Below are 18,208 nucleotides of genomic sequence, written 5' to 3'. Positions count from 1 at the left end.
AGATCACCGGAATTATTCTTCAGTAAAGAGTATTTACAGGGTCTCATGGAGATTCAACAACCTAAAAAATTACAAGTAACTGAGGATTTAAAATGTTTCCTCTAGGATAATATCTTGGAAGTAAATTCAGTAAATCTGACAGTTGTTGACATATTTAACTCCTCATCTACGCCATTCTCTCCTACACCTAACAACATCAGCAATGATGCAGCTTATGCACTTCATTCTTGCCATTATAAATGATTTTAACAGAATTATATCTTCAGTGTTAGTAATTCTTATTTAGTAGAATTTCTTTTAGGTTCAACCCTGAAATACACACCTCCTACATTATATGCTTGAAGCAGAGCTTACATATTCCTAAATTTATATTCCAACTTGTTAATAATCATCTGCCATCAGATTGTCCAGGCATGTCATTTCATTTAGCTAAAATATGTGGCTACATCTAAGCAACTTAAAGAGTTCAAAATTTGTAAAAATAATTTTCCAGATTGCTTCCCAATGGAAAATGGCACTGAATAAGGCTATAAGGTACATACTGAGAACCAAAGATTTGGGATAGTTGCATTTAGGAGCTTAGGTGAAAGACACAAAATTTGGTGGATTTTTTTTAAACTATCAGAATCTTACATATTAATCTAGCCTATTTTTACCTTAAATACCAAAACCAAAATTGTCAGGGCAAATACAAAGCCAATCAATGACAGTTTCCCATTGATTTGCAAGTTGACTTCTAAGTGGTCAAAATTCCTCTGTGCATTCCACCCTCTCTCCTGCTTTCTTCCCTTCCCTACCACCTGGCTGTCCCTGTCTTCCAGACTCTACTCCTACACTCACCACTAGAAAGGCTGTCCTGCTCTCTCTGAAATAATAACTGCAAGCACTTTTTCATGCACTTCCATGTCGTCCACATCCGCGAAGCTCTTAACATTCTTCTGTTGTCCCCTTCACAATATTGTGGGGTCCAGGGACCATAGATCACATTTATTCATCTTTGTATTCCCAGTATCTAAAGCAGTGCACAGTATCTCTTGTGACCCAAATAATGATAATAATGAAGCTTTTCAGTAATAAAAGTTTTTTTTAAAAAGCAAATTACTTGGTTTTGAAAATATTTCAGTTTAAAGTATCACTAAAGGCATGTCTGCTCTATTTTTTAAACCTATCTCATGAAATCATCAAATTGCTGAAATTCAAGGCCACTTGAGCCAAAAGGAGTCCAATAAATGAACACTTAAAATATTCAAAACTTGTTTCTCTTACATTTACACTCCAGAACAAAATCATAAACTAATCACCATAGTAAATTTTCTCTAAACTATTTAATCTCCATAGTAAGAAGTTCTCCCCATGTCTACCAGGCTAAAGAATCTGCTCTTGAGGGATCCACATTAATATTTATTCCATTCTCTGTAGAGTCAGGAAAATAGCCTTCCTTTATAATAATTAATAATTAACCTTTTAACCTGTGCTGCTAAAACCTAATTTCATTATCTTTAATCTACTGACCTCTAAGAATACATTAATAAATACATGCCCATTCTAAAGACAGATGTATGTACACATTTGTAATATATATTCGTACATATTTAAAAAGCGGGAATCAGTAACTCTTCTAATAGTGAAATGAAAGCATACAGATTACCTGATTTGTTACAGGCAAGTATTAAAAAATCTCTTTAAGAGTTTACAAGTATTTTGGCAAAAAAAAAAAAAAATCAACACTACTAGATACAAAAGTAATACTATTTCATATAAATCTAGGTAAAAAGAAAGCCATAATTCAACAATTTCTATTTCTCTTTGTTTCTATACGCAAACACTGTCAATTATATGAATTTTCTTAAAATAAAGCGTTAAAACCTTTATTTTTTGGAAATGGATGCTTGGAATACAGGAAAACATCCAGGAAAACATCTTTTCAAATTTAATATTCAGATTTACTAACCCAATTAAGCATTTACACTTCACCCTTAATGTTAAAAATAGACATATCTAATGTATGCACATAAATCCAAACCTTTAAGTTATAATATGCACATCACCTACCTGTTTGCTTATAAATGGCTAATTCTTGTACAGTTTCCAAAAACTGCCAAAATTTTTCATTACTTTCTTCTGCCATAAATTCACTATTAAAATAAAAGTAATCAGTTAATAGATGGGAATGAGAAATGAAATGAGAAACTATACCTTAGAACCAAATTATAACTTCTGGTTAAAAACCTCCAAAAATTAAAGTGACTTTCATTTTAATGAAGAGAACAAGTGGATGATTCTTACACAGATATCATTCTCAACAGACAAGCATATATTATGACTGGAAAAGACTGTACAAGAAATCACTTTTGGCTTTTCCTCATTAGCTATAAGTAAAAAATGGATTTATTTTGTTTCTCCATGTGAAATACCACTGAGAAGTATAATTTTTTGTTTTTATTTTAATTCCAACACATAGTTATATTACTTTCAGGTGTACCATATAATGATTCAACAATTCTATACATTACTCAGTGCCCATCAAGGGAAGTGAGTGTACTGTTAATCCCCATCACCTACTTCACCCACCCCCCCCAGCCACCTCCCCTCTGGTAACTAGGAGTTTGTTCTTTATAGTTAAGAGTCGGTTTCTTGGTTTTCCTTTTTGTTCCTCCTATGTTCGTTTGTTTTCTTCAACTCCACATGAGTGAAATCATAGGGTATTTGTCTCTCTGTGACTGACTTCACTTAGCATAATACTCTCCAGCTCCGTCCATGTTACTGTAAATTACTGAGAAGTATAATTTAACCGTGATGGAGTATTATATAAAAGTAACACACACACACACACACACACACACACACACACACACACACACACACAACCTGGTGTTCTATAAAAATTGGTTCTATAAACACTTTTTAAAAATATTGTCTAGGGGCATGTGGGTGGCTCAGTAGGTTAAATGTCTGACTTTGGCTCAGGTCATGATCTCACAGCTTGTGGGTTCGAGCCCTGCATCGGGCATTCTGTGGTCAGTGCAGAGCCAGTTTTGGATCCTTTGTCCCCCTCTCTCTTTGCCCCTCCGCAGCTCGCACTCTGTCTCTCTCAAATAAATAAACTAAGAAAAATGAAAAAAAGTATTATCTAGGGATGCCTGGGTGGCTCAGTCAGATAAGCATCTGACTCTTAATTTCAGCTCAGATCATTATCTCCTGGTTCATGAGATCGAGTCTTGAGCTGGGCTCTATGCTGGCAGCATGGAACCTGCTTGGGATTCGCTCTCTCCCTCTCTCTCTGCCTCTCCCTCTGCTCACACTCTCTCAAACTTTAAAAAATAGTATTATCTATTATTTTTATTTTGTTACTTATTTATGTAGACAATCTTTTTATTATTTAGAAGAGAAAATACCATAATGAAAAAACGAATAGGAAGTTAGTGTATCGAATTAGGTCTTTGGCCTTGAATCCCAGACACTTCGATTTTTCCACAGAATATAGGTCATAAAAAATGACCAAAGCCATTTAAAACCTCTGGAAATAATGAATTAAGTGAGAGGATATTCCGTTCTGTATAGAACAAAGCACAGGACACCCAAAGCAAGTAGATTCAACCGTTTAAACTAGAGAGGAACCAGGCACCAAACAGACAGTACAGATTTGTTATCACCCATCTTATCTTTCTCGCGAGTCTTGGTAAACTTTGATGCTTAATATGAATGGAAAGTACAAGGACATTCAAGACACATGCAAAGTAATTCTGTGAGTTTGGTTACTAAAGAGAAAAACTGATTAATTCATCCACATAAACAGGACAAGCACTAGAATTCACAGCAATTGGTAAGTGGTTCTTGCTAGCAACGGTGTCCAACTCAATGGCATTAAAAAAAAAAAAAAAAAAGGAGAAGCTAAAAGCAGAGGAAATAATGGGATAAACAGAACGTGTGACCTGAAAAGGACAGGAATGATACAAAACGTTAAGCAAAGCAGGGAGCACCACTTAATACCTAACTGATCTGCCTAGACATCTACAGACCTGTTCAGAGGCTGTGCAGCCACAGACATCAGTTTTATCAGGGGAAAGAATCAGCCAAAGAGAAAGTAATATGGGAGGTCCACAAACTTCTCGATGCCAGAATTTACACATTGAAGTATAAGCCTTCAAAGACCTTGAGAAAGTATTCGAATACACTTATTCCCTCAACATACCACTGCTCTCAGCACTTATGGAACTCTTCTAGAATTTACTTTCAGAGGCAATTTGCCAGGAACTCATCATTAATTTTAAAATTTTTTTCAACGTTTATTTATTTTTGGGACAGAGAGAGACAGAGCATGAACGGGCGAGGGGCAGAGAGAGAGGGAGACACAGAATCGGAAACAGGCTCCAGGCTCTGAGCCATCAGCCCAGAGCCCGACGCGGGGCTCGAACTCACGGACCGCGAGATCGTGACCTGGCTGAAGTCGGATGCTTAACCGACTGCGCCACCCAGGCGCCCCTCATCATTAATTTTAGAGAGAGAAATAACCTTGAGAGATCATCTAAATCAGCTCCTCGCCTTAAGTTTAAAAAAAGTAAAAAAAAAAAAAAAAAAAAAAGAAAAGAAAAAAAGAAAAAAAAAAAACTGGCATTTTCAATTTGTTCACTTGTTTTATACATCTAGTTCCAAATAACTGTTTCCCAAAAAATTCTACCACAGAGAAAAAAAGTGATTTCTACAGAATATGTTTATATGTACAAAAGAGCTTGACAGCAGTTATAAGTAAAATTCCAAAAAATATTTTTGGCAAGAGCAACACCAGTGGAATAAATGCAGTTTAGATGTGGAAGTTACAGGTTATAAAAATTTACCCTCATCAGCCTGTAATCATCCCTAGCAAATAATACTAAATTATAAATTAGGTAGGGGACATACTCAGTCATCTTTGCTTCCTACACAGTACCCATCACAGGGCCATGCTCAAAATAGGCACTCAAATTTCTAGGCTGAACTAAAAGATTCTGTGTAGAGAGAGGCAGGAGAGGCAGAGGCAGGAGAGGCAGAGGCAGGAGAGGCAGAGGCAGGAGAGGCAGAGGCAGGAGAGGCAGAGGCAGGAGAGGCAGAGGCAGGAGAGGCAGAGGCAGGAGAGGCAGAGGCAGGAGAGGCAGAGGCAGGAGAGGCAGAGGCAGGAGAGGCAGAGGCAGGAGAGGCAGAGGCAGGAGAGGCAGAGGCAGGAGAGGCAGAGGCAGGAGAGGCAGAGGCAGGAGAGGCAGAGGCAGGAGAGGCAGAGGCAGGAGAGGCAGAGGCAGGAGAGGCAGAGGCAGGAGAGGCAGAGGCAGGAGAGGCAGAGGCAGGAGAGGCAGAGGCAGGAGAGGCAGAGGCAGGAGAGGCAGAGGCAGGAGAGGCAGAGGCAGGAGAGGCAGAGGCAGGAGAGGCAGAGGCAGGAGAGGCAGAGGCAGGAGAGGCAGAGGCAGGAGAGGCAGAGGCAGGAGAGGCAGAGGCAGGAGAGGCAGAGGCAGGAGAGGCAGAGGCAGGAGAGGCAGAGGCAGGAGAGGCAGAGGCAGGAGAGGCAGAGGCAGGAGAGGCAGAGGCAGGAGAGGCAGAGGCAGGAGAGGCAGAGGCAGGAGAGGCAGAGGCAGGAGAGGCAGAGGCAGGAGAGGCAGAGGCAGGAGAGGCAGAGGCAGGAGAGGCAGAGGCAGGAGAGGCAGAGGCAGGAGAGGCAGAGGCAGGAGAGGCAGAGGCAGGAGAGGCAGAGGCAGGAGAGGCAGAGGCAGGAGAGGCAGAGGCAGGAGAGGCAGAGGCAGGAGAGGCAGAGGCAGGAGAGGCAGAGGCAGGAGAGGCAGAGGCAGGAGAGGCAGAGGCAGGAGAGGCAGAGGCAGGAGAGGCAGAGGCAGGAGAGGCAGAGGCAGGAGAGGCAGAGGCAGGAGAGGCAGAGGCAGGAGAGGCAGAGGCAGGAGAGGCAGAGGCAGGAGAGGCAGAGGCAGGAGAGGCAGAGGCAGAGGATGGGGAGGGGGAGGGAGAAATTCCCATGAATGCTTTAAATATATATATATAAGGGGGCATCCCAAACAGAGAGCTAACAGTTCTCTTAAGTTTCTATCTCCCAAGCTCCTTCAATCTACCCAATGCTCTCAATTCTTCCTGTTCTACACTTATTCCCCTCAACCTCTTTGATTTTCCTACAATTTTTATTAAAAGAAACACTAAAACCCAGATGTGAGTAGAATAATGGAGTCTAGAAAACACAAAAGTGCAATGGTTAAAGAAACTATAGGCTGCCAGCCTGCTACACTGTCACAAAGGAGAGATTTGGTTCCAAAGTATAAAGTCAAGACCACTAGATAAAAATTATAGTGGGAAAGAGTTTAGTTTATTGAACAAATTTATATTTGTTCACAACAGAACAGGTAAGTGCATGAAGTAACACTAAGCGTCCTAGCTGGATTACCCCGGCAGGACACCAGTTTTCCATAGGTCAGGTACACAGCTAGAGTATAGAGGGAATTCTGATGGTGGTTTGAAGTAGACACTACGTAATATAAGCCCCTTCCACTGCGTCGACATTATTGGGCACCTGATCCTGATGTACTGAGCCCTGGGAAAACAAGTATGAATAAGAAATACTCGTCGCTTCTGCTGAGCTAATACTTATTACTAACACTTGTTGAGCACCTACTTTTGGGCACGGTGCCTTGGCAAAATACAGATTTTTATCCCCTGCAGCTCACATTTTACAGCAGAGATTAGCATACATACCTTTCAATAAGGATTATTACAGAAGTATGGACCAGATGTTAGGAGAACATACTAGAAAGACATCAGTTTTATCAGGTGAAAGAATCAGCCAAAGAGAAAGTAATATGGTAGGTCCACAAATAGGGCATCAACGAAGAAAGGACCATAGTAGAGTGTTATATTACCATATCAAATTACCACATAGTGGCTTAAAACGAAAGAAATTTATTCTCACAGTTCTGGAGAAGAAAAGTCTAAATTCTTGGTGTCAGGGTTAACACAACAGGTCCCACAGGTCAGGATCTAGACCCATCTTTTGGGGGGCCACCATTCACGCCACTAAAGTCCACCCTAGGCTCCCCAGAATCCACATCTGTCCCGCATACAAAATGCATACGTCCTATCCCAACATCCCCCACTGTAATCTCAACCCATTGGGCATCATCTCTAAACCAAGAGCCCATGTAAATACCACCAGAAGTCTCAAATCTCATCATGTAAATCATTTAGACGAGGTAGGAGTGAGACGCTGGGTATGCTCCATCCTGAGGCAAAATTCTTCTCCGTATGTGGACCCGTGAACTAGAAAACAAGCTGTCTGCTTCCAAAATGCAGTATCGAGATACGCATTCCAAATTCCAAAGACAAATATTCCAATTCCAAAAGGCAGAAATTACAAAGAATGAAGGAGTTACCAGTCCCAAACAAGTTCAAAATACAGCAGGACAAATTGTGTTAGGTTTCAAGTCGTGAGCAGAACCCTCAGCGGCGTGCTGCTCCACTCTCTGCTGCGTGCCACGGCTCTGCCCTCAGGGTCATTACTCCCTTCTCTTGAAGGAAAAATGTTTGCGTGTTTGCAGCCAAGCAGTTTATCAGCCAATTTCCTGCCTATGGAATTTTGAAAGTCTGACAGCCTTCTCTCATTTCATCCCGTCTCTGTCTCTTTTGGCAACATTTTTGCTGATACAACATAATCAAAATCCTTTGGGTCTTTTGTAGATCTCACCAGCATCATGCCAGAAAAACCTTCCTCAGATCCATCCTGGACAAATCTACCCCTCCATTCCTGGCTTCTACTGAGACGGTGGAATGGACCCATGAGTCACAAGCCTAACCTATACAGAAAAAGACTGACCAGCCACAAAGTTGGTCTTCTTTCTGAAGCATGCATCCCCAACACTGGGTTTCCTCATTTTAACAGTCTTTGCCATCTGGGTAGCAGGAGAAACTCCCAAATTATCAAGTGTGGCTTCCTTTTTTCTGAACAGCTCCTTCTTCAGTTTCTCTCCGTCCTCTTGCATTTTACTATAAACAAGGCAAAACCAGGGGATACCTTTAATGCTTTGCTTGGCAATCTCCTTAGTTAGCTATTCAAGTTCACTGATTGCAAGTACTGTTTTCCACACAACTGTAGAATCCAATTCAGCCCCTTTTCTGCCCCTACAAAACAAGGATCATCTTTCTTTGTTTCCAATAACAGGTCACTCATTTCCTTCCGTACTCTTACCAAAAGAGCCTTTAATGTTCTTATTTCTACCAACATTCTACTCATGAAGACATAAGTATTCCCTATGACAGAAGCTTTATTAATGACCATGCTCCCTGCTTTCCTCTAAGTCCTTAGCAGAATCACCTTTAATGTCCCTATTTCTGCCAACAGTCTCCTCAAGGCATGTAGGCTTTTGTTTTTTAACCACATTTCTCAAAATCCTTCTAGCTTTTGCTGGACTTACCAGCTACTTCTACATTTTTAGCTATTTCTTACAGCAGCACTCCACTTTATCAAGTCTGTATTGGTTTCCTAGGGCAGCTGTAACAAATTACCAAAAACCTGGCAACCTAAAGGAACAGAAACTTATGGTCTCACAGTTCTGGAGCCCAGAAGTCCAAAATCAAGGTACCGGTGTGGCCTCTTCAAGCTTCTGAGGGCTACAAGTGTTCCTTGGCAGTAGTTACATCAATCCAATCTCTGCCTCTGTTCACATAGCCCTCTCCTCTTCTAAGGACATTGGATTTAGCAGCCATCCAGATAGTCCACAATGATCTGGTCTCAAGACCCTTACTAATTACATCTGCGAAGATCCTTTATCCAAGTAAGGTAACATTCACAGGTTCCAGGAGTTAGGATGTAAACTTTTTAGGAACTGCAATTCTCCCACTACAAGTGATGCAGTTGGTACATAGATGGGGGTCAGATTATGAAGAACCTGAAGTAGCATCCTACAAAAGTTCCAGCTCTAAGAGACTCAAGGCAAATACAAATCAGGACAATGTAACTACAAATCCAAGATTGGAAGAAGTTAGACTGCAGATCTGGAACAGAGAATGGGATCAGATGGATGCAAACTGGGAGAAACGGGGGGGAGAAACGGGGGGGAGAAACGGGGGGGGAGAAACGGGGGGGGAGAAACGGGGGGGGAGAAACGGGGGGGGAGAAACGGGGGGGGAGAAACGGGGGGGGAGAAACGGGGGGGGAGAAACGGGGGGGGAGAAACGGGGGGGGAGAAACGGGGGGGAGAAACGGGGGGGAGAAACGGGGGGGAGAAACGGGGGGGAGAAACGGGGGGGAGAAACGGGGGGGAGAAACGGGGGGGAGAAACGGGGGGGAGAAACAGAGGAAGAGGACACACACTAGGCTTGAATATTTTATTCAATACAACTATTTTATTACATCTGATATCGTAAAATACAATGGATTACAAGATAATATGAACAATTATGTACCAACAAATCAGACCACCTAAAAGAAATAGATAAACTCCTGGAAACAATAAGCTATCAAGACTGACTCACAAATAGAAAATCTGAACCAATTACTACTACAGAGATTGAGTAATAAAAAACAAAACAAACAAACAAACTCCCCAAAAAGGAGCACCTGGATGGCTCAGTAGGTTAAGCATTCCAATGCTTCAGGAGTTTAAGCCCCATCTCAGGCTCTGCACTCATAGCTCGGAGCTTGCTTGGGATTCTCCCTCTCTCTGACCCTCACCTGCTCATGCTCTTTCTCTTACAAAATAAACAAACAAAAAAATCAAAACAAAACAAAAAACTCCCCCAAAAACAAAAGTCTAGGACCGGATGGATTCACTGGTGAATTCTGCCAAACATTCACAGATTTAATACCTATTTTTCTGAAACTCTTTTAAAATCTTGAAGAGGAGGAAATGCTTCCAAACTCCTTTTACAAAGGAGTTGTACAAAGGAGCATTGCCTTGATACCAAGGAACACGAACACACACACACACACACACAGAAATTACAGGCCAATGTCCCTGATGACCACAGATGCAAAAATCAACAAACTATTAGCAAACAATACATTAAAAGAATCACACACCATGAACAAATGGGATTTACTCCAGAGATGCAAGGATGGTTCGACATCTACTAATTAGTCAACATGGTATACTATATCAACACAGTGAAAAATAAAAATCATATGATCACTTTGATACAGAAAAATCATTAGACAAAAGTCAACGTCCATTTGTAATTAAAACTCTCCACAGGGCACAGACGGAATAAACCTTAACATAAGAAGGGCCACATATGACAAGCCCACAGTTAACATCATACTCAGCAGTGAAAAGCTGAGAATTTTCCTCTACAATCAGGAACAAGGATGCTCATGCTCATCCCTTTTATTCAATACAATATTTGAAATTCTAGCCAGAGGAATGAGGAGAGAAAAATAAATAAAAGATATCCAAATCAGAAAGGAAGGAGTAAAACTGTCACTGTTTGAAGAAGACAGGCATCATATTATATATAAAAAACCCTAAAATTTCACCAAAAAAACTATTAGGACAAATTAAATGATAGGATACAAAATCAGTATACAAAAATCTATTGCATTTCTGATACCAAACTCTCAGAGAAAATTAAAAACAATCCCATTTACAAGTACATCAGAAGGAATAAAATACCTAGGAATAAATTTAACCAAGGAGGTAAAAACCTGAACACTAGAAGTCACTGATAAAAGAAATTAAAGACATAAATAAATGAAAAGACATTCCATGTTCACAGACGAAAAGAATAAAGTATTCATACTACCCAAACAATCTGTAGATTCAGTGCAATCCCCATCAAAATTCCAATGCCATTTTCCACAGAAATAGAACAAACAACCCACAGTGTTATCCACACCGGATAAAACTAGTCCAATGAGAATATCCTGAAAAGGAGTTACAGAAATTGACATCTAACTTCTGTCAAAATGCTAAACACTTGCTGGAAATCTCCACTGAGCAATTGCAGTAGCTTTTCCTAAGACTGTTGATTAAACAAATTTTAGGCTAGTATACAAAAGCCTAGTGAATCCATTCATGACTATTACAATTGACTCTACAAATTGTCTTTAAATTCTGGTCTTCCCTTAGATGCTGAATCCACCTAGGTAGCATTTAACTCTATATTCATTAATGAGGTGAACTTGATCCTTCTCCTTTAGGAAAAGGACCAGAGGTGAATGGGAAACTCTGTTCACTCCAGATTCAGTCAATTTGGCAAACTAGCTTGCACACATCCTACATGCATCACCCAAAAAAGACTGATAAAATTCTTAAAATTCTTATTTTTTAAATTTTTTAAATGTTTTCATTATTTTTGAGAGAGACAGAGTACGAGTGAGAATGGACAGAGAGAGAAGGAGACACAGAATCCGAAGCAGGATCCATACTCTGAGCTGTCAGCACAGAACCCAATGCGGGGCTTGAACTTGTGAACCACGAGATCATGACCTGAAGTCGGAAGCTAACTGACTCAGCCACCTAGGTGCCCCCCAAATTCTTAAAATTCTTGATTTTCATCTCCAACAAATGAAAGACCCTAAACAAAACCAAAAACCTAGTTTTTACTATTTGCAAAGAGCTAGGGCATTGGGGTGAAAAATCTGTTACCAGCTTAAGTGCTCCAGGCACCTTCAGCCGGGTAGCCAATATTCCCAGTGTCCTCCTAATTCCCAACAATAGGATTCCGAAGAGTTCGAGGCTCTTCCCAGTCTCCCCTCTTAATCAACTCAGAGAAACCACTCACCTGCTCATGCTTTCTCTTACAAAATAAAGATTGAGAATGCAGCTGTCTTTATTGACACCAGACGTACGCTCTTAGTGCTCAATCCCACTGCTAAAAACAGCCCCTGCCCTGGAGTACTAAAATGGTTCTAATGGGGGATGGGGAGTCTCTAATAAGCCTCAACAGGTTTATAACACAGTCGCTGAACCTACTTCCTTTAGTCTAAGGGCTCTGATACACATACCTTTCTCCTTAGTTGCTGTGCTGCTCTTCATTTATTGGGCTGAGATTTCTTAGAAAAATATACCAGAGTTCCTTTCTCCCAAAAGGAGAAATAATACTAGAATTTGACCATAGTAATAAAAATAGGCAGCCAGGTAAATTAAATGACCCTTTGACACCCTCAATTCGCTCTGAGTCTGATAGCACTATAGCCGAGTCTGAGGACACTGATCATTTATCCCTGTCGGATCCATCCTCTGTGGGCGACATCTTCAACAGATACTGGCAGCATCCACAGTATACCTCCCATCAAGATTCAAATAGATTCCTCAAAACATCCCCCTAAATTTAATGAATATCCTATAAATAAAGAAGCCTTTCAAGGCATCAAGCTCATAGGTTACAAAGCTCAAGGCCCCATTATCCCCTGTACCAGTCCCTTTAATACACCTATTTTACCTATGAGAAAACCCAGTAGCCAAGGATAGTTTGTCTAGGACCTCTGGGCAATAAATGACACTGTTATCCTTCAGCACCCTGTTGTTCTTAACCCATATGCTGACAACAATTCCCACCGGATGCAAATTTTTCACTGTAGTTGATCTATGCAGTGCATTCTTTAGTATTCCAGTTGCTTTCACTTGGGAAGAATGGAAATACACCAGGACAGTAATGCCCCACCCAGAGTTTCAAAGGGTCCTTCTTACTTTTAACAAACCTTAGAAGCTGATTTGAATGGTAGATTTTCTGCAGTCTCTATCTACTTTGTTACAATACCTAGATGATTTGCTCCTCTGCTCCTTTTTTAATGTTTATTTTCGAGAGACAGAACACGACCAGGAGAAGGGGAGAGAGAGAGAGAGGGAGACAGAATCCGAAGCAGGCTTCAGGCTCTGAGCTATCAGCACGGAGCCCTATGTGGGGTTCGAACCCATTAACCATGAGATTATGACCTGAGCTGAAGTTGGATGCTTAACTGACTGAGCTACCCAGGCGCCCCTCTCTGCTCCTCTTCTTAAACCACTTTACAGGAAGACAGTATCCACCTGTTAAAAACCTTTGCCCTTAAAGGGAAATAAAGACTCTAAAGAAAAATCGCTATTTGCTCAAACTCAGGTTTGATACTTAGGGCATCTGACCTCAGAATATTTGGATCCAGAGAGACTCCACGGCTTTCCAAACTTTCCAAAACCTAAAACTAAGTGCCAAATATGAGTTTTTCTTGAACTGGTTGGCTACTGTCAAAACTGGATTCCAAACTTCTCTCTTCTGGCTCAATCTCTGTATGTTTTACTAAAAAATATAAAACCTCACCCTATTTGGAAAAATCAGAAAGACTTGCTTTGGGGACTTTAAAGAAAAGCCTATTAAACCCACCTGCCCTCAGACATCCTAATTATCAACTTTCCTTTTTCCTCTTTGTATGGGAGATGGGAGAGAATACCCTTGGGATTACTCACCCAAAAACACAGGGTATTACAACCAACAATTTGACCCTGTGGCACAGGGATATCACCTCGCTTCAGAGACATTCCTGCCACTGACAAAATAATCATGGAATCCCTTTCAACCATCCTTGTATTTTGGCCAGGGGCAAAACTTCAAACATTTATACTGAGAGCTGGTATGCCCTTGGGATAGCTCATGACTTTGGATTATGGAAACAAGGTTTCCTTACCTCCAAGAGGGATAAAATTTAAAATGGCTCTTATGTCCAAAATTTGTTATATACCACACTTTTGCTGGCTACTTTATTAAGGTTCCTGGCCATTCCAGAGTCAACTCCCTGGGGGCCAAAGAAAACCTTCTCATTGATATTTCTGCCCAAAACACCACTCTCAAAGAAACTAATAACCAGACCCCTGTTATGGTCCAAAGAGATGTTCTGTCAAATGATAATTCAGAAAGACAGACGACACCCAACAATTGCCTCAGAAAGGGAAAAATATTGGAAATCTAGTCATTGTTGGTTCAATAAGGAGAGCCCTGGTTTGGACCAAATAAATATCTGGCCCTACTAGAAATTCTCAAGTTCTTATACTTACCACTATACATGCATTAAACCATCATGGTCTACTGACAATAGCAGCATTCATGAACCAATACTGGTGAGGAAGTGTTAATGAGGTTGCAACAAGTGCCTACGTCACTTGCCCCACCTGTCTAAAACAGGACCCAGAGAAACCTGTCTGCACAAATGGATTTCATATAGCTTTCCCACTACGTGAATAGAAACATGTTTTAGTAATGGTCTATATGTTTTCTCACGGGACTGAAGCTTTCCCTTCTAGACAGGCTGCTGCTGCTTCTCTGTTAGAAAAAATTATCCCTAACTGGGGAACCCTCTCAAACTTCATAGTGATTGGGAACCTATTTTACTGGTCAGGTGTTTTGACAAGTGTGTGCTGTTTGGCCAGTTTTACAACACTGGCATGGTGCAGATTGTCCTCAATCCTCGGGGTTACTTGAACATATTAACAATACTGTTAACACTCAACTTGTAAAAATTTGTACAGATCCTAAAATACCTTGGCCCAAAGTACTGCCATTGGTTCCTCTAAATCTTGGTTCCACCCCTTTGAACCTCCTAGACTGTCACCGTTTGAGATCGTCACAGATGCCCAAATCCACTTGGCCCCTGTACCTCCTTTGAGCTACAGTAGATAAAAGAGGAGATATACTTCAAGACTGCAAGGGTCTAACTACTTCCATGAAAAATAACCATGCTTTAGTAGATGATCTTTTTCAAAGTGCATTCCCGGAAGACAACAACCTTAAGCATCATATCTTGCAAGCTGGAAACTGGGAAAGGCACCTCCATAAAGACTATTCGGTCTTGTTGAAAAGGCTCTTATCAAGAACTGCTAATCCCGATGGCACCAAACTCCAAGGAATAGGCTCTTGGATTCACATGAATACAAGGAGAAATCACCAAACCCTACCAGACCTGCACACCATCTGGTAAGCTGCAACGAAAGTCGAGGACAATTGACAATACAGCTTTTTCAACATACCGGGACCAGGCCTATATACTTTTTCCTCACTGATTGCTTCTACCAGCTCTTTCATAGAAAGGAAATGCTCTAGGGGCACCTGGGTAGCTCAGTGGGTTAAGCATCCAACTTCACTCAGGTTATGATCTCACCTTCATGAGTTCGAGCCCTGCATTGGGCTCTGTGCTGACAGTTCAGAGCCTGGATCCTGCTTCAGATTCTGTGTCTCCCTCCCACTCATGCTCTGTCTCTGTCTCAAAAATAAACACTAAAAAAATAAAAATTAAAGAAAGGAAATGCTCTTGTGCACATTTCCCAAACCTTTGTGAAAGGGAGAAAACCTCTTCTCTTGATTAGGCCTTTGAGCAACAGCCTCATCATGATCCCAGGACAAATTAAATTTTCACTTGCTTTTTCTGAAGGGCTGGGTTGAAGGTTCAGAATTCATCTTTCATCTGATTCTGAATTCTTATCCAAATTCATGGTTTCTGAATTTGCAACCTTACAGGCTTTATCACTAGATAAGATTTATTTTCAAATGGTTTCTTTGAGATAACAACACTTTTTTTGTTTTTTTTTAAATTTTTTTTTAATGTTTATTTATTTTTGAGACAGAGAGAGACAGAGCATGAATGTGGGAGGGTCAGAGAGAGAGGGAGACACAGAATCCAAAACAGGCTCCAGGCTCTGAGCTGTCAGCACAGAGCCTGACGCGGGGCTCGAAATCACGGACCGCGAGATCATGACCTGAGCCGAAGTCGGCCGCCTAACTGACTGAGCCACCCAGGCGCCCCATAACAACACTGTTTTAATACATCTTTGAAGTTTCACTAGTTTTGCAAAAAGTTCATTAGTTATTGCCTCATGTTTTTACCTGCACGGAATCTTCTCAAATGCACTTGGTTAATTCTTACAGTATTCACTATTTTGCTTTCATGGCTACTATAGGTAAGGACTTCCAGGAGGCATACATGACTCCAATGGACCCCATTGGGAGAATTTTTCCCCTAAATTGGAATTAAGTGCCAATAAACACTTTCAGCTGGATACTTTCTGACCTAGGGTCCTGGATCGGAATCATCATACAATTTGAAAGTTATGTTCCTTCTTCTGTTTTTCCCTAATTGTTTTTTTGTATTTAGTTGCCTGTCAAACTTTTATAAAAATGATGTACCCAATTAGGAGAGGATCTCCAATACTTACGGTCTTGAAATGATACAGACTTTAGGTGGAAAGTGCCTCAGAGTTCCACCCCCTAACCTTGCCTGTTAGTCAAATGTGGCCTTATGTGGTTTCCAACCGTTATGTACTTTCCCTCCTATGTAGGGACAAAACAATCAGGAAAGATCCTTTCTGGCACTGAGGGACAAAACCACTAAATATGAAAAACCTGACTTTTGGTCAGCAATGCTTTCAAGGAAAGATTTTGATCAAAATGATGAAATGGGAGTATTAGAGAGAAACCTCACTAAAGTGGACTGGGGGTGTGGGAAGCTGTACCACTCAACGTCAATTACAGACTTCTAGCAGAACATTTTCCACAGGAATCATCAATTACAGGCCCCAACAGAGAAAGAAGGTACATTGCATCTCCTACAAGAAATTGACTAGTCCTGCAACTCAGCCAAAGAGAAACTATCATCACACTGGGTTCCGGCTTTTCTCCAACAGACTTTTGTTCCAAACCACCCCTCCATGCTTTCTCCTTCTGCATAAAATAATGTTCCTCTCCTTTGTTAGACTTCCCTATGCCATATTTTGCTTGTCCCTATTTGCAATTCTCTATTATTCCCTAATAAATCCATTTTCTGCTGGTAAAATAACTTTTATTTTTAAGGTTAACAGGTACAAACTTTCAGTTATAAAATAGGTCATAGGAATGTAATGTATAGCATAGTGGCTACAGTGAAGAGTGCGGTATTGCATATTTGAAAGTTAAGAAATGTTAAAAGTTCAACACAAGAAAAAAACCTTTTGGATACATGTCAGGTGATGGATGTTAACTAGACTTATTGCTGTGATCATTTCGCGATTCAAACACTGAATGTTATGTTGTACACCTGAAATTAATATGGTGTGTTAATTACATCTCAATTAAAAAAACTTTTTCTATCTTATATATGCAACGTGGTACCAGGTGATGGGGAGTCTCTTTTTAGTTCCATAAGCTGTTTCTTTGAATGGACAAAAGCAACGGGAGTTTAAAGTTCATCCTAACCAATGAAAGGAACTTCCAAATTCTGTTTAACTTCTAGAATACTAAGAGCAAAATTCAATAGCTACAACTCTTTTTTCTGCAAAGTGACATGAACTAATTTCAGTGGAGGAGATTCGGGAAGAAACAACTTGGGGGAAGCTACCTTCTCCACAGGAAGCTCATCACTGGTGTTATTACGACACTAGGTGCTTCCAATACGTTTTAAAAAGAACTGCCCCACATCAATGGAATTGCCTGCATTAAACCCCACAATCCATCTCCTATTCCTCTTTTTCTTAAATGTGAATGAGATCCAGACGAATTAAACAGAGGCCCTTAAGTCTGAGAAACCGTAGGTGAGGCAAAGTATGAACTGCGAGGAAAAGGAATTGCAAGTGAGTGCCGCGAAGGGGTAGCCGGAGTGGAGGGGATGCTCCAGCGCCCAGCACGAGGGCGCCCCAGCAGCAGAGAGGGAGCTAGAGGGCCCGCAGACGGCGAGATCGGGCCCGAGAGACCCCGCCGATCCTCCCTCCGAGCTGGACTCGGCAGAGGGGCCGGCCCGCACCCACCTGGCCTCCAGCAGCAGCGGGGTCTCGGGCCACTTCGCGGCCAAGTGGGCCATCACCGACTTTGACGCCAGGGCCGTCCGGGCGTCGAGCAGGGAGAAGCACAGCGCCGTGGAGCCCAGGAGCAGCCGCACCACGTCCGTGGCCTTTGCCATGGCGGGGAGAGAGAAGCGCGAGCCCCTCGTACCCGGAGCCCACAGCCCGCAGCCACCACGGCACAGCCGGCTCCTCTGGCCGCGGCCGCCCACTTCCGGTGGGGGGAGCTCCAGTCCGTTACTCGGAGCCGGGGCCTGGCGGGCACGGAGCGCATGCGCGTCCCGCTCCGGGGCTGTCCCGGGAGCCCCCCGGGGCTGGATCCTGGAGCCACGTAGGTGCGGGCGGTGCCGGAACCTGCGGCGGCGTGGCTGATGCTCCGGCGGATCCGCGATCCGACCCCCTGTTACCGCGCAGGGGCTGTGGGACACCGGGAGGGGAAGCTAGCTCCCGGAGGCCAAACTGGGATTGCAGCCGAC

The 18,208-nt window shown here is 42.0% G+C and overlaps 1 protein-coding gene across 3 annotated transcripts in view; it reads right to left on the bottom strand.

Moving 5' to 3' along the window:
- The window catches only part of UGGT2 (UDP-glucose glycoprotein glucosyltransferase 2), a 195,987-nt gene extending 178,031 nt beyond the window's left edge, over nucleotides 1-17,956 (bottom strand). Inside the window, exons 1-2 of one of the 3 annotated variants that reach the window (XM_086709349.1) lie at nucleotides 17,700-17,956; nucleotides 2,053-2,135 (exon numbers count right to left, since the gene is read on the bottom strand). In XM_086709349.1, coding sequence (XP_086565475.1) covers nucleotides 2,053-2,135; nucleotides 17,700-17,851 — 235 coding nt within the window. In that variant the 5' untranslated portion in view covers nucleotides 17,852-17,956. The remainder of the gene's footprint in view (nucleotides 1-2,052; nucleotides 2,136-17,699) is intronic. The other 2 variants (XM_025924004.2, XM_086709355.1) reach the window with 2 other exon arrangements.
- Between the last annotated feature and the right edge of the window lie 252 nt (nucleotides 17,957-18,208).

The sequence above is a fragment of the Puma concolor genome, chromosome A1 (assembly GCF_028749965.1).
Source record: "Puma concolor isolate L17-30 chromosome A1, mPumCon1.1.hap2, whole genome shotgun sequence".
Classification (NCBI taxonomy): domain Eukaryota; kingdom Metazoa; phylum Chordata; class Mammalia; order Carnivora; family Felidae; genus Puma; species Puma concolor.
This window is presented reverse-complemented; position numbering and strand designations above follow the sequence as displayed.